Source organism: Culex quinquefasciatus, chromosome 2 (genome assembly GCF_015732765.1).
Source record: "Culex quinquefasciatus strain JHB chromosome 2, VPISU_Cqui_1.0_pri_paternal, whole genome shotgun sequence".
Lineage (NCBI taxonomy): Eukaryota > Metazoa > Arthropoda > Insecta > Diptera > Culicidae > Culex > Culex quinquefasciatus.
In genome coordinates, this window is record NC_051862.1 from 62,064,749 (window position 1) to 62,081,626 (window position 16,878).

Consider the following 16,878-nt stretch of genomic DNA (forward strand, 5'->3'; position numbering starts at 1 on the left):
ACGGTCCAGCCTGCCTACGACAATGTCTTCAAGTAGCTGACCCGTCATGCGATTGTACTCGACAATCAGTATTGGCTAATCTGTACGACGATAAGCTACCGCCGATTGACTGGCACTTATCCGTGTGTCATTAGAGTGGTGTGTGGCTTTTGAACCTTTTGAACAGCCGTTCGGGTATGGTCAGTTTGGTTCGGATCAGCAGACAATCCAAAAGTGTGCGATGGCCTTGGCGATTCGTCCTATTTCGATCGAGTTGGCCGAAGTGGCCCGGAAATCTCTGAACGAAGATCCGATCCAGTGCCGGAGTCAACTGGAAGTGCTGAGGAGTTGGTTTCGGGAGCGGAGCAATTTGCACGGATCGCTGGACGATCAGGTGTTGGTGACGTTTCTTCGTGGGTGCAAGTTTAGCTTGGAAAAGGCCAAGGAGAAGCTGGCCTTGTTCTACTGGATTCGGACGGGGTTGACGCAGGTCGTGCAGGAACGCGATCCGCTTGACGAGCATGTGGTGCAGCTGATCCGGATGGGAGTTGGAACTCCTCTGCCGTACACCGAACGTCCGGTGGATCCCAAAATCTTCATCATTCGAGTGGGGCAGTTTGACTACACCAAGTGCAGCTTCGCCGATGTGATCAAAGTTGGAACGATGATAAACGATGTTTTGATGCGCGATGACGACCAGATGGTGATCTGTGGAATGGCTTTGATAATCGACATGGCCAAGGTTACGGCGGGACACCTGATGCAGTTCGATTTTGAGTTCCTGAAACAGGTGGCCGTTCTGTACCAGGATGCCAGCCCGTTGCGAATGCAGGGCATCCACATCCTAAATCCACCTCCACTAGTGCAAACAGTGGTGAGCTTGTTCAACGGTTTGCTGTCGCCGAAGAACAAGGATCGAAGGGTGAGTTAAAACAGATCGAGCGAAATTATCTTATCAAAAAACAACTTCGCTGTTGCAGATATTTTTCCACGGAACCAGCTTAGATTCTCTTCAACAACACTTTTCCAAAAGCATACTCCCAGTGGAGTATGGAGGCGACCTTGGTTCGATCGAAACGATTGTGAATCAGTGGGAGGACAAGCTGAAGCAAAATCGAGAATATTTGTTGGAGCTGGCCAGGTTGGAGGATTGTAGTGTAACGAAACTAGGAATGAATGGTTCAACACCGCCATCGCCTTCGGTGCTAACACCAACCAAAAAGAGTGCAAGTTTTGGATTGGATGGCTCGTTCAGAAAGCTTGAAATAGACTAGATAAGTTTGGAAGAAATATTAAAACAAATTGTAGCATAAAGCATATTATTCATTAGTTTCGTCATAAGTAAGTGGAATTAGGTCAAATCAATAGGAAGTGAGTTCCTAAGTGTATTGATATCGAATTTAGCACCATTAATAATATAATATTAGCAAAACTATATTTTACGCATCATTTATCCATATCACTATCACATTCTTCCATCGGCCGTTTTGTCTAAACTTCCATTGGTTTGCTGTGGGTTTCAGCAGTCGATTTTAAAACTTCTAAAATTGCCTTTTCTTTTTTTTAAATTACGTCAGTTAAATGATGATTCCATTATCAGTTGTGATTAAGATTACCTTTAACAATAGGTGTTTGAACTCGGTGATACTTAATTGCGGCTCACTCTCCACGTGAATATTTATTCTTATCATTAAACGTACGCTATAAAGATTCAAAATCAAAATCTGGTAACACATTAAAAGAGTATTCTGTCTGTTTTTTTCTTTATTTTTTTCGCGTTTTTTGAGGCAAACAAAAATCAAGTTATAAACATATAACAAATTGTTGAAAACCACCAGAAAATTTTAAAAACCTCAGTTTTTCCTAAATTTTTACTTCAAAATCGATATGTCTCAAAAAGGATTGGACTTAGGACGATGGTAAATTTGAAGACTTTTATGTAAAATTGTCCGGTGAATCGATTTCTACGATTTTTTTTTTAAATTGTTGCATTTAGACGTTTGATTTTAAATAAAATTGTTTAACATCAAAATCAAAAAATCTCATTAACGTGGCATATTTTTTTTTCGGTGTATTTTTTTTTTTCAGAAAGCCCAGCGATCTTCCTAAAAAAAATGTCCACTTTAAATATCGAAACACAAAGATATTTAAATACTTAACGCCCTTCCCAAATGTCATTCTTAAGTGCAACTGGCTCGATATAAATAAAAATGGCTTATATAAGCCTGGATAACATGTCTAAAAAGTTTCATTGATGTCGAAGAGGGTCGGGTACTACCAATTCCCTATTTGGCATGGAGTTGCTCAAATAACTAGTTTTCAAAAAATCTTCCTTTTTATGTACAGTCCAGGCTTGATTATCCGAGATCGATTATCCGAAGGTTTGTATGGGACTTCGGATAATCGAATCACAAACAAAAAATATGTTTTTCGTTTTTTTTTTTTTAATTTTCTTGTTTTTAACATCAAATTCAAGTTCAGCGACTCCATTTTAGTCAAATTTGAATAGAAATTTGAATTGATTTCCCATTAAATAACAAGATGCATTTTTTCAATATTTGAACACCGCCATTTAGGCCGTTATCTTGTAAGCATAAGCATAAGCATATGTGCCCACCCGCAGTTGCTACTCCGTTATTGACCAAGACCTCCAGAAGTTACATCCACGAGCCGTGGAAGATGAGTGGGTGCTATCTTTCCTCGCTTCGCAACTTCTCAAAGGCCCCTATCATGCTGATCAATACCGGCGCCGGCCACGACCAGTGGTAGAGTCACGGGGAAGTGGATGGGAATGTTAGTCCGATACTTGAGTGATAGAGACCGCCCAATCGACTGCTTCTCCGACAAAGTATCACATGAGTTTTGAGGGGTTAGTAGATGGGTATGAGGTCAGGATTCACGAGTGGCAGTGATGTGACCATGAGCATTTTGTTTATCGGTTGAAAATTTTAAATCTTAGGCAGCCGGCTGCGGAAAGATACATAATTGATTATTTAAAAAGTGTTTTAATCGAACGCGTGCCAACCGAGCAGTAGTGCTATGGGCTGGACTTTTCAGTATATTTTTACTGTTTGTACAATTTAGATAACGCGAGCAAATTACAAAAATAGTAAATAAAAGACGCTTTACTCTTCATAAAATCGGTAATCGGTATTAACTCATCAAAGTTAATATTAAAACTGCCAGTTGGAATAAACTATTACGATCAACGAATATAAACGAAAAGAAAACAGGACACCACGTAACCGATTGTAATGAAATTAAAACAATAACATAAACGAATCAACGAATCAATCAACGATGATAAAAGAAGGACTTATAAAATATCAAATAAAAGAGAAACGAAACTAGCGACGCGAAGTGTTGTTACTCCAATTGCATTTGCCGTAATAACATAAAAATGTATTTTCTATCCCGACCGCCGCGTAACCCGTAATAACTTTTCTTGGCCTTGCGTGTTTGAAATGAAATTATCCTATTATTAAAACACAAAAACCTCGACGAACTCAACCGGCGGCATGCCTTCCGATCCACGATGATAATGGAAGGACTGATTTTATCTACTACCGAGAAAAAGGTCGCAAAAATTACGATCACACGCATGGCCCCGCTGGTCACAATCGACTCGATTTTACGATTGATGCGATATTTTATATATATATATATATATATATATATATATATATATATATATATATATATATATATATATATATATATATATATATATATATATATATATATATATATATATATATATATTTAGAAATGAAAAGCGGCACTCTTTCATTCACTCTGACGTACTCAAACACTCACATGCACACACACACACACACACACACACACACACACACACACAAACATAAAAAACACACACGCACACAGAGGTCATAAAACGAAATAAACTTTGGAACTATGCTGGATATAGTCAGCACTTTAAATCATTAACCCTTTCAGGCCTGAATTTTCAAAAAAATATTTTTTTTGTCAATGATGGGACCATCCACAAACCACGTGGACACTTTTTTGGAAATCTCAACCCCCCCCCCCCCAACCGTGGACAATTTCCATACAAATAAAATCTTTTTTGTATGGAGCGTGCGTCTAAGACAGCTTAAAACGGATGAAATGACGCGGAGATATGATTTTTTTTAAAAAGTGGTTTTTGCGAAAAATGACGAAAATTGCCATTTTTCGAACCAGCCTAGCACGATGTAGGTCACCCTAATGGCCAAACAAAAAAAAAACGGGTCTAATTATTTTGCCCAAGGAACCCCCAGAAAACTTTTGAGCCCGATCGGAAAACTTTTTTTTTTGCAATTCCACTTTGAAACTGTCAACTTTTCCTGTCCTTCTGGTGAAACGAAACGGCCTACTTTTCCCTACCAAAAATAACAGAATGGAAAATTAATACCTTACAATAACAGTGCTGAAAAGTTCTCCTTTTCAGCACTGAAATGGGTGCTGAAAAGTTGAACTTTTAAACACTAGTACCTAAAAGAAACATTTTTGCAATTCCGTCGTGAAACTACGAACTTTTCCTGTCATTCTTGAAAAGTTCTACTTTTCAGCACTGAAATGGGTGCTGAAAAGTTGAACTTTTCAGCACTTGTTTCGAAAAGTAACACTTTTCAAATTTTTTTTTGATTTAAACGATTTATTGACAAAATACATGAAAATTCGACTTAAAATTTCACTCAATGGGTGTTTTCGAAATTGCAAAAAATGTTGTATGGAACTCGTTGCAAAACTTGATTTTTTCAGCACTCGTCGTATTTATCCAACTCGGTAAACCTCGTTGGATAAATGTACAACTCGTGCTGAAAAAATCTTCTTTTTGCTACTTGTTGCATAAACTACTATTTCGGTTTAGGCTCTTTTGCTTTTCAAATGGAATTGCTGTATATTAACATTTCAATAGGCGAATCCTTCATTGTAAACAACCAGTCTATTCCTTTTACTCAAGTGACAGTTCACGAGGAGTAGGATAGGCTGCTTGCTTACAATTACGGATTCGCACTAATGAAACGATAAATTAAAAATCATGTACAAGTTTGTTTGATCAAAATCCAGGAGGCACTTTTGTCATAATTGATTTAAAATTGCCTGTAAAACAGAACGACAATCAACTGAAAAGATAAAAATGTTTTCATTCAAAGTATATTTCGATTTATTTCAAAATATGTTGAATACAATTATGATACACAGTACAGTCCAGACTCGATTATACGAAGGCCTTGAAAAAATTCACTTCGGATAATCGAATCACGAAAAAATTTTTGTCGCCTAATTATTAATTGTCAATCTTAAGTCGAGCTCAAGTTAACCGAGCTTAAGTTAACGCCTAAGCTATGCTAAAATGATTTAGAATTTTTAAATACAAGATAACGGCCTAAATGGCGGAGTTTTGAGTGGTCGGTAGCGTGACGGACGAGTGAAGGGCGGGCGGCGTGCTTATCAGAATTTGTGTGGAAGAGAGATGCATCGCGAGCATCTCGCTCAAATTGACAGTGTGACCAGTTTATTGGATTTTAAACGTGAAATTTTCACACTGTGTCGTGGTTGTTGGAAATGGTGAAACAAGAAGATTACAGTTCAAGGAGCTTAGTTTTGAAGAATTAGTTTCGTTTGCGGGGTGTCTTCGTCCAGTTCGCGTCGATTCTTGCGGCCTACTTCGATGCAAAAAGTTTTTCGCGAGTGCTTGTGTGTGTGAGCTGTTTTTTTTTTATATGTGTACGGAAGAAAATCGGCTTTAGATTCCCCAGCATGAAAGAGGAGAACTGGTCGATGCTAACCTGCCGAACTCAGTTTGGTTCGACGATACCGATGCTGCGCTTGGTGACACCGGACAACAATGAGCTTCTATGTTCTGAACTCGGGTGAGCACGTTCTATGTTGTTTTATGAATGAAAGTGAGAGTGAATTAATTGAATGAATGTGTTGTGATTTGCGAGCGTCACTTGAAAGTTTGAGAACCGAGATATCAAGTGAGTTATGTCAGTTGACACGCTTGATTGGAATTACTGATTCCTCATTGCTTTTGAGGATCGAACCCAACATTGAGTAGGCAATGGTAAACTGAGAAAAAATTTGCAAGCACTAACTATATCTATTTTAACCCTTTCGAGCCTGATGGGTCATATATGACCCAAATATCAAAATTTCCAAAACTAGCCTATAATTTTCGTATGGTCATAAAAATCGTTTTCCCATGGGACCATCCATAAACCACGTGGACACTTTTTTGGAAATCTCAACCCCCCAACCGTGGACAATTTCCATACAAATAAAATCTTTTTTGTATGGAGCGTGGACAGTCGCCGAACCCCCTAAAGTGTCCACGTGGTTTATGGATGGTCCCATGGGAAAACGATTTTTATGACCATACGAAAATTATAGGCTAGTTTTGGAAATTTTGATATTTGGGTCATATATGACCCATCAGGCTCGAAAGGGTTAAAATAGATATAGTTAGTGCTTGCAAATTTTTTCTCAGTTTACCATTGCCTACTCAATGTTGGGTTCGATCCTCAAAAGCAATGAGGAATCAGTAATTCCAATCAAGCGTGTCAACTGACATAACTCACTTGATATCTCGGTTCTCAAACTTTCAAGTGACACTCGCAAATCACAACACATTCATTCAATTAATTCACTCTCACTTTCATTCATAAAACAACATAGAACGTGCTCACCCGAGTTCAGAACATAGAAGCTCATTGTTGTCCGGTGTCACCAAGCGCAGCATCGGTATCGTCGAACCAAACTGAGTTCGGCAGGTTAGCATCGACCAGTTCTCCCTCTTTCATGCTGGGGGAATCTAAAGCCGATTTTCTTCCGTACACATATAAAAAAAAAACAGCTCACACACACAAGCACTCGCGAAAAACTTTTTGCATCGAAGTAGGCCGCAAGAATCGACGCGAACTGGACGAAGACACCCCGCAAACGAAACTAATTCTTCAAAACTAAGCTCCTTGAACTGTAATCTTCTTGTTTCACCATTTCCAACAACCACGACACAGTGTGAAAATTTCACGTTTAAAATCCAATAAACTGGTCACACTGTCAATTTGAGCGAGATGCTCGCGATGCATCTCTCTTCCACACAAATTCTGATAAGCACGCCGCCCGCCCTTCACTCGTCCGTCACGCTACCGACCACTCAAAAACTCCGCCATTTAGGCCGTTATCTTGTATTTAAAAATTCTAAATCATTTTAGCATAGCTTAGGCGTTAACTTAAGCTCGGTTAACTTGAGCTCGACTTAAGATTGACAATTAATAATTAGGCGACAAAAAATTTTTTTTTCGTGATTCGATTATCCGAAGTGAATTTTTTTCAAGGCCTTCGTATAATCGAGTCTGGACTGTACTGTGTATCATAATTGTATTCAACATATTTTGAAATAAATCGAAATATACTTTGAATGAAAAACATTTTTATCTTTTTCAGTTGATTGTCGTTCTGTTTTTACAGGCAATTTTAAATCGATTATGACAAAAGTGCCTCCTGGATTTTTGATCAAACAAACTTGTACATGATTTTTAATTTATCGTTTCATTAGTGCGAATCCGTAATTGTAAGCAAGCAGCCTATCCTACTCCTCGTGAACTGTCACTTGAGTAAAAGGAATAGACTGGTTGTTTACAATGAAGGATTCGCCCTATTGAAATGTTAATATACAGCAATTCCATTTGAAAAGCAAAAGAGCCTAAACCGAAATAGTAGTTTATGCAACAAGTAGCAAAAAGAAGATTTTTTCAGCACGAGTTGTACATTTATCCAACGAGGTTTACCGAGTTGGATAAATACGACGAGTGCTGAAAAAATCAAGTTTTGCAACGAGTTCCATACAACATTTTTTGCAATTTCGAAAACACCCATTGAGTGAAATTTTAAGTCGAATTTTCATGTATTTTGTCAATAAATCGTTTAAATCAAAAAAAAAATTGAAAAGTGTTACTTTTCGAAACAAGTGCTGAAAAGTTCAACTTTTCAGCACCCATTTCAGTGCTGAAAAGTAGAACTTTTCAGCATTTATTTTGAAAAGTGTTGCTATTCGATTCTGTTGTTTTTGGTACAGAAAAGTAGGCTATTTCGTCGTTCAAGAATGACAGGAAAAGTTCGTAGTTTCACGACGGAATTGCAAAAATGTTTCTTTTAGGTACTAGTGTTTAAAAGTTCAACTTTTCAGCACCCATTTCAGTGCTGAAAAGGAGAACTTTTCAGCACTGTTATTGTAAGGTATTAATTTTCCATTCTGTTATTTTTGGTAGGGAAAAGTAGGCCGTTTCGTTTCACCAGAAGGACAGGAAAAGTTGACAGTTTCAAAGTGGAATTGCAAAAAAAAAGTTTTCCGATCGGGCTCAAAAGTTTTCTGGGGGTTCCTTGGGCAAAATAATTAGACCCGTTTTTTTTGTTTGGCCATTAGGGTGACCTACATCGTGCTAGGCTGGTTCGAAAAATGGCAATTTTCGTCATTTTTCGCAAAAACCACTTTTTAAAAAAAAATCATATCTCCGCGTCATTTCATCCGTTTTAAACTGTCTTAGACGCAAAAGAAAGGCGATTAGAAGTTTCAAAAATCTAGCTTTATATTTGAAAAAGTTGTATGAAAACTTAAAATGCCGTTTTGACCGTGTCTGGACCAAAGAGCCTATGTCTGAAAATATTTTTATCGGATTCCTCGGAAAATTTTACATAACATATCAAAAAATTGGCGATATCGTTTTTTTGCGAAAATTGACGAAAATTCCCATTTTTCGAACCACCCTAGCACGATGTAGGTCACCCTAATGGTCAAACAAAAAAATACGGGTCTAATTATTTTGGCCAAGGATCCCCCAGAAAAATTTTGAGCCCGGTTTTTCGGTTTAGGCTCTTTTCAAATGGAACTGCTGTATAGATGTATGACAAAACCTCAGGATTATTTTGGTAGAGTAATACGGAGCAAAAGTGGGCACGGGGCAAAGGTGTGCACCAGCCTTTTGAATACTTAATTTTAACCTAAAAAGCTCCTATTCGGGGTTTCGACTTGTTTTAGGATCAATTTTATGTATTTACAAAAATAAAGTGAAAAAATTGAACTAAGTGAAAGTTATTGAGAGCAGTCACTTTTGGGTAATTTTGATCTAATATTTGAAGTTTACAAAATAAGGTTTACAAAACTTCAGGTTCACGAAATCTTTTAACTACACTCAAAAAAATGAGTTCGCGTAAACGTGAACAGCATTCATGCCGACGGGAACCAGGAAGAAAACTGTTCACTTTCATGGTGCAATGCACTATAAAAGTTGAACAGTTTTCTTCCTGGTTCCCGTTGGCATGAAGGCTGTTCACGTTTACGCGAACTCATTTTATTGAGTGTAGTGTTCATTCTAGCCAACTACCTTGCTAACGCTTAAAGATTTTTTGAAATTCCTCTTCTTCTTATTCTACAATCATTTTTCCTAAAAAAGATAATAACTTCTTGCCATATAGAATGCCGTACTGGATGTCACCAATCAGAAATACACTTGTTTTTAACACATTGTTAATTTGTTTTATTTTCTTAAATGAAGTAATTAAAAATTAACAAAAAAAATGCACATCAATTTAATTTGTAAATACGTCACTCGCCTTGTCACCTTTCCCCACTCCCTCAATCAAACTCCAAACTCCGGAACGATCCGTCCACGCCAAACAGCGTCCCAGCCGTTTTCGGCCTGCCGGGCCGTTTCCTCTCATCGTTCCGGTACCGATCATCCTCCAGGAAGAACTCCCGGTGCGCCACCAGTTTGTTCTTGCAGTCTTCGATAATGCTGACGAGCGCACCGCCCTGCCCACCGTACTCCTCCGGCAGGTACGACCTCGGGATGACCTTGTGCAGCGCCTCGAACGACTCGTGCACCTGTATTCGCTCCTGGATCTTCTTGCTCAGGAACCCGTGGAACATCTTGAAGAGAGCGTCGAACCCGGTCGACGGGTTCACAAAGTGGATTCCCTTCGTGCGGCTGGGGAACGCCTCGATGACGGAGGTCATTTTCCTAGTGGGAAAAAGTTGATGGTAATTGGGGTTTTTTATGGGAAGAGTTTAGGGTATAGTACTTGATTAAGGTGGGACTCATCTGGGACAGCGTTGAGAGACCCATTCCCCGCAGGTCCACCAGCACCATGTGGCCAGCGATGATGGTGGTGTCGTCGTGGATCAGCTGTAGATCGGTTATCATGTAGCATACCTTCATGATGTCCACGATAGAGTACTTGCTGGGGTCGTACGAGCCCATGCGGACCAGGACGATCCTAGGGCCAGCGGGACCCATCGTGTGAGGTAGCGGGAGATTGACTCTAGAAATTTGGAGGTTTGAGATTATCTGAAGTAGTTAGTGTTCACTTTACTCTTACCCCAGCATCATGTATTCCTGCAGTTTCGCATCAGTTGGGTCACGATTTTCGAAGAACTCCGGAATCGCTGTCTTGACCGTGTAGAAGCTGTCCAGCTTCTCTTTGGTCTTCTCCAAGCTGTACTTGCAACCTCGGAGAAACCCAACCAGGAACTGGTCGCCCGTTCGTGGATTCAGGTGAGGTTGCTTCGCTAACCATTGCTTCAGCGCGGCCAGATCTTCCGGAACCCGGCTCGGAACTTCGTTCAACTCGGTGCGGCACTTCTCCTCCAGCTCCGGAGAGATTTGTCGAATGGAGACCATTTTTTCGTTGGGAGCGGCTACCGAAACGTGGTTGAACACTTGCAGAACACCTTTTCGTGATATACAGCTGGTGGACGACGACAAAACCACTTGCTAGCTTACCCGCACGCAGAACGTCGATACAGAGACTGTGTGAATAAATAAAGTGACTGCCAACCTGCAACGATAACGATATCTTATCAGACGTTTATTGAGGCTTTCATTGGAGCCGAGTTTTGTGCTAAGCTGAGAACGGTACAGGTGTGTTGCATGGCTGATTAGGACAAACTGGATTTCACAAAAAAATTGTCCCAAAATGCACTTCGAATCTACCATGTCTTCACCGTTTTACAGAACCTTACCTTATTAATCGAGGCGCTCAAGCGTACTAAGCAAATTTCAGCTGCTCGTAGATTCTTCGTGACTTGATTACGTCGTCGGGATTTTCTTCGCTAGCGTTCTTTACGAATGTGTGGTAAACCTGCATTAGTCACGCAGTGCCATTTACAAAGTTTGGTTCAATCGCTCCAACACAATTGACTCACTTGTACTCGATTTCTCCGTTGACGACAATCTCCAGGTTGTTGTATTTGCCTATACGGTCCACATGTGCAGAGCTGCTCCAGAGATCTTATCAACGTCGAATCGACGACGAAATTTTGAACTCCCTCTATCTATAATTGCGCAAGGTCGTTCTCACACTTGCTGACAGTGCGAACTAAGCGTGGTGGTAGCTACTACTAGCGCAAGGTGCTATAGTGTAAAATGAGTTCTGATAAACTGTGTCGTACTCGGGACGAGCACGCTGATAACCTGTCGTCGTGAGCGTTTTGGAGCGTTTTCATGCGCTTGTGCACTGTTCGTCACCAATTGTTTTGCGCTGGCACGCGTTCTAGTAGTGAGTGGGATTTGTGATGGAATTACCATATAGTTTAAAGGTTTAGATGGAATTGCAGTGAGCGGTGGATTATTATTTATTAAGTTCTCAAATGGCATTTTGTAATGATTTTTTACTACATACATCGAGTACCTATTGTGATTCATTTAGTTAATACTAATCAATGTTGTTAAAAATGTAATGATCTGTTAGTTAAATGGTGCGATGAACACTCCAGAGTGTCTAATAGTGTGTCCCAAAAAAGGCGATGTGGCGGAAACCTTCGGGCTCAGCCGGATTTCGATATTTTTTGCCTCAGGAACAATGTTTTCATACAACGAAAAATTTCCAAAAAAAACGTTTAAAACTCACGATTTGCGATTCAGTGAAAAATGGTCTGTTTTCATAGAAAATGACATATTTTGTTATAAAAATTGAAAAATGCGTTCAAATTGCCCCGTAATTCACATTGTTTTATAATAGCAATTTATAAGCAAAATCAATCGAGGTGTCAAATCGCAACATGGAGTTAAACTTTCTGTGCAGTTGCTGTGAAGCTTACCAAGGATTTTCAAAAAGTTTAACTCCATGTTGCACGCACACACTCTCACTTTTAATTTCTCGATAGTTAACATTGATTTGACTATGTGACGTAAACGACATGACAAAGAACTGTATTTTAAATTTTCCACCGGTAGAACAACAAAATATTTATTTTTCTAGATTTTTATGAAAATAGTTTTTTTTATTAAAAAAAATAAACATAACATTTTTTTCCATTTAACGGTGCACATCAACCGGAGCTTTTGCACCCAGATTTTTATTACAGACATTTAAGTATCTTCAAAACTACGGGTACTATCGACATATTTTTTTTATTTATCCCCTAAAGTACTGTCCACAAAGTAATTTATAACAAAGTTTGATTTATTTTACATTCCCGTTATGGTAGGATTGGGTCCGTAAGTTTAACCATTTTGGAATAAGAAGACAACAACTTCGTTGCTGTGCACCCTTAAAAACGGATTTCAGCAAAATTAAAAAAAAAGATTTTGTTGTACTACAGGCGATTAATTTAAAATGCTTTTCTTCGTATTGGCGCTTACGTCACATAGTCAAATTAATGGAAATTATTGATTTTGCTTGTAATTTGATGTTACAAAACAATGCAATAGGTTTGAAAACACACAAAATGCTGGCAGTAGCTGAAACAAAATAAAAAAAGTTTTCCTAAAGAATATTGAAAATTCGGCTTAAAAAGCAAAATTGTTCAGAAAATTTTAATCTATGAGATGATAGTATTGGTTCTGGCGCCATTTTTTTCTGGATGGATTTTTGGGAGAAGCTCGTTAAAAAAAATCAGACAAAAAAATGATCCATCATTAACATGTTGCCAATGAAAAATGACGACTTCTTGGATCAACATTAATACAGAACATCATTGGTAGGTTTCCTAACTATGATTTAAAGTGAAATGCAGGGCTATTTGAAAGCATTTTTCAAGGTTTTTGAACATTTTTTTCTTAAAATTGCAAATCACGAGTTCTAATAGATTTTTGGGAACTTTTTGCTTTATGAAAACATTGTTCCTGAGGCAAAAACCTATCGAAATCCGGACGAGCCAGGAGGTTTCCGCCACATCGTCCACGTGGTTTGTGGATGGTCTCAAAAATTTAAGGGGAAAAGCAAAACTGTCAAAATTCCACCAAATGGGAGCAATTCTCTACGAAATCAGCCGATTTCAACAATTTTTTGGTCCAACTTTGTTGGGGCTCCATAAAATTTTGGTAGCTGTCCATTAGGGTGCCCAGAATATAAGACTTTTCCTCAAAACCTCGCTCCACAAGCTGAATATTGTTCCTTGGGCTATTTAAGGACTCTGGGTCAAATATGAGCAAAATCGGTCAACATTTACCCATTGATACTCGAAGGTGAAGTATGTATGGGAAAAATCGAAAAAATGTATGGAAAAACCAATTTTCTTATAGTTTGGTCTGCACGCTGCGCTACTTCCATCCAAATATTCCCAAACGTGAGATTCTTATTGAAAATTTAATGCTTTACAACTTTGTAGAACACACCAAAGCTGTAGAACTCGATCCTGAAAAGTTATTAGTGATTGAAAAACGTCATTTTTGTATGAAAAACATTTTTTTCACCAACTTTAGGCTCGGGTATCAACGGGTTAATCTCAACCAATTTCGCTCAAAATTTGCACAGATGCTTAAAATAACCCAAAAAACCAATTTTTGCTTGTGGAGCAGGGGGTCATTTTTTCTGGGCACCCTACTGTCCATACAAAGCTTGTACGTATTTTCTGAAGAATTTGGTGTCTTCGGCAAAGTTGTAGGTATTCTGAATCTGTATCAAAATCTAAATTTTTTGATTTTCGAGATTTTTTCACATGTTTTAGGGGACAAAAACCCGCAACTTTTAAGCCATAGAGAAGTATGGTAAAAAATGTGAATGGGTCAATGTGAGTTTGTAAACAACAAGTGTATCCTGCTCACTCCTGATGTTAATATCCACGTATTCGGGGTATACTCTTTGATAACCAACTCTTATTGGCCCATTCACATTGTTTTGCTTGAATTGTTTTTGTTCGAGCTTCTTATTTTTAATGTATTTGCAAAGTAATAGTGTTGATAAAAGGAATAAGTGTCTAAACTCAATACAAATAGTCTATTGTCTAAACCAGGGGTGCTCAATGTTTTTGGAGGCCGGGCCAAATTTGAAGCTTAAATGAGCTTGCGGGCCAAATTTTCAAAAAAAGGTTATAAAAAAATTTAGTTATTTTAATTTTAAAGATTTCATTTCTGTTATATAAAAAAAATGTCAATTCAAAATCACAAACCACAAAAGAACGGTTTTCTGTCGGTATTGTTGATTTTATTGTTTCAGGTATTTTAAAAAAAGAGTATTTAGCTGAATGTACTTGTGTTTAAAAAAAATTAAAGTTTTGATTATATATTTTGAAAATGGTGATATTACATGTTGAACAATTCATCTAAAAGCGTAATTTTATCTACAATGGACTCTCTGGCTGTCGATCTTCTCGATATCAATATTGCTCCAGCTGTCAATAAATTTTTCAGTCCCTTCAAATAGATTGCTTTGATTTTCCATTCTATAATTTGATAACCCCCGTTCTCGACGGTCCCTTCAATATCGACAACGAGAGAGTCCACTGTATAAGTTTAGTGTGGCTGATAAAAAATCGTTGAGAGCCAGAATTTCAAGATTTATGTCATCGAAAATTCACTTAAATTCAAATGCTCAAATGATTCTAAATGCAAAGGAATGCATATTTAATTGATTTCACTTAAATTTCATTTTTTTTTAAGTTTTGGAGTTTTTTGAAAATATATTTTTACTCCTGGGTTTTTGAGCCATTTTTTTAATAATGGGGGAGAGGTGGGTTGATCGACGAAAGCTTTGTAAAATATTTGCAACAAACTTGATCCACCGATTTCCACATTTTGTCTGCCTAAATCAGTTGTTCGTCAATCAGATTAATCTTCTAACTGTAATGAGTTCGAATCCCGAAGGAAGTGCAATGTAAGTTTGAGGGTCAGTTCATAAATGTGACTTGCAAATTAATAAAGAAAAACTAATATTTTTGCAACTATTACAGAATTCTACCTAAGTCAAACTTGAACGTTTTTTAAATATTTCCAAAAATGTTTGGTGAAAGTTTTGACGATATTTACTAGTTACACTCAAATTGAACCGTGTGAAATTGTTTTAATTATAAAATTTGTTGAACAAATTATTTGTATCCTAAAGTGGGAATCAAAATATTATGATTTATCAATAATTATTAACAAAAAATAAAAAAGATTAGCATATAAAAGTTTAAATTAAACCTTAATTTTAAAAAAGGATGAAATCATTTTACAAGTTGTCAACGGGTCATTTTACACGATCATTCAAAATGGGTCCGCGGGCCACAACATATCACCTCGCGGGCCACGTTTGGCCCGCGGGCCATACTTTGGTCACCCCTGGTCTAAACAGTTAAGCGAGTATCAGTTCAAATCAAAAGTTCGTAGTATCGACTTGCGTTAGGAGTTTCATCCAAGTTATACAATGTTTGATTTCACCGCTGCAGCCTGTCTGGTTCAACCCTTCGATGGAAATGTGGAACGCTTGCAATCTTTCATCGATTCCGTATGGTTACTCGATGAAATTACTCCCGACAGTCAACGCTTGATGGCTATAAAATTCGTTAATTCTCGCCTGACTGGATTGGCAAGGTCAGGACTATCAAGTTACGTATCATCACTTGAGGAAATAATTCACCATGTGGAAGAAATGTGCAAAAAACGTGAGACACCAGATTACATACTTGCTAGACTAAACCACACCACGCAGAATGGGTCGTCACTGGTGGAGTTCTGCGAAAAAGTAGTGCAACTAACGCATCATATATCTCATCATATATATGAAATCATATATCTATGTCACGAGGACACTCGTGACGATGCTCTTGAAATGGCTACAACGGCTGGTGTGGATGCATTGAGGAATGGAACCGAGATTTGGGAAGTCAAACAATCAATGAACTTTACTTTCGAATCAATAGAAGAAACCGTTTTAGAGGTGATTAGAAATGCCAGCGTTTAATGTTGGTAAAAGTTTTTTTTTTTCCTTTTTGTGTTATTAATCATAAAGCAACTATTGAGTTAAAAATCATAAATTGTTCACACGGTGTAAGCAGCATTGAAAATTAATAAATGAGCAAATATGACACCAAAAATTAAGATGAATTAAGAGTGAATTCCAATTTTAGTACAAGAAAGAAATTCCAATCAACCCTCTATTAGCCAAATTATTTGTTTCTATTGTATGTTTTTGTTCTTGTATTCAGGAGATCTTCTGATCAACTGTTGTAGTATGGATTATTTCTGATCTTTTTGGTTGTTTTACATGCAATTATCTTGTTTCAAGTTTTGATCGGATATTTGGACTATCTTTTTTAATTACTTTTTTCCTGTTTTGTGTTTTTCATATTTTTCCAAATCATTGGCAAATTCACAACTACCATTTTCTTTCTTAAAATTTGAGAGAACTTTTTTTCAATCCTTTTTTTGTTTCATTTTTTTTACGAACACTTCTTAAGGTAAAGCCGTTGATCATTTTCGAAGAAAATTGATCATCATTCTAAAATTCTCTGTATTAATTTAATTTATATAATTTCTCCACCAAAATGAATCAGCATGTGCCGGTTGTTGCCTTCAAGAAGCCACTGATGGAATTGATCAAATGAGTTTCAAAATTTATATAATTTTGTGGTACAGCCATTGACGTCCTTCAAAAAAGTATTAGCATGTGTAGGGCACTATTCTAAACAAC

At 37.7% G+C, this 16,878-nt stretch overlaps 2 protein-coding genes across 4 annotated transcripts; one reads left to right on the top strand and one right to left on the bottom strand.

Annotated features, from left to right (window-relative positions):
* Positions 1–1,391, top strand: LOC6048425 (alpha-tocopherol transfer protein). The gene is made up of 2 exons (XM_038255380.1): positions 1–901; positions 960–1,391. Exons 1-2 carry the CDS (start codon positions 221–223, stop codon positions 1,251–1,253), a joined length of 975 nt encoding a protein of 324 aa, XP_038111308.1. The 5' UTR covers positions 1–220; the 3' UTR covers positions 1,254–1,391.
* Positions 1,392–9,580: 8,189 nt separating this feature from the next.
* On the bottom strand, positions 9,581–11,429 carry LOC6048426 (retinol-binding protein pinta). Of its 3 annotated transcripts, none has more exons than XM_038251530.1 (5): positions 11,192–11,429; positions 11,009–11,106; positions 10,366–10,824; positions 10,069–10,308; positions 9,623–10,007 (listed from the first exon to the last, which is right to left on the bottom strand). In XM_038251530.1, exons 3-5 carry the CDS (start codon positions 10,665–10,667, stop codon positions 9,623–9,625), a joined length of 927 nt encoding a protein of 308 aa, XP_038107458.1. In that variant the 5' UTR covers positions 10,668–10,824; positions 11,009–11,106; positions 11,192–11,429. The 3 variants fall into 3 exon arrangements, with proteins under 3 accessions (XP_038107459.1, XP_038107458.1, XP_038107457.1); XM_038251529.1 differs by having other exon boundaries at positions 11,009–11,127; XM_038251531.1 differs by having other exon boundaries at positions 9,581–10,007; positions 11,009–11,429.
* Between the last annotated feature and the right edge of the window lie 5,449 nt (positions 11,430–16,878).

Excerpts from the sequence above, each read along its gene's own strand:
- LOC6048425 (XM_038255380.1), top strand. The coding sequence starts at position 221 with ATGGCCTTGGCGATTCGTCCTATTTCGATCGAGTTGGCCGAAGTGGCC. Across the intron at positions 902-959 it reads CGAAGAACAAGGATCGAAGG|ATATTTTTCCACGGAACCAG; the intron begins GTGAGTTAAAAC and ends TCGCTGTTGCAG.
- LOC6048426 (XM_038251531.1), bottom strand. The coding sequence starts at position 10,667 with ATGGTCTCCATTCGACAAATCTCTCCGGAGCTGGAGGAGAAGTGCCGC. Across the intron at positions 10,309-10,365 it reads CAGGAATACATGATGCTGGG|AGTCAATCTCCCGCTACCTC; the intron begins GTAAGAGTAAAG and ends CCAAATTTCTAG. Across the intron at positions 10,008-10,068 it reads ATGAGTCCCACCTTAATCAA|GAAAATGACCTCCGTCATCG; the intron begins GTACTATACCCT and ends TTTTCCCACTAG.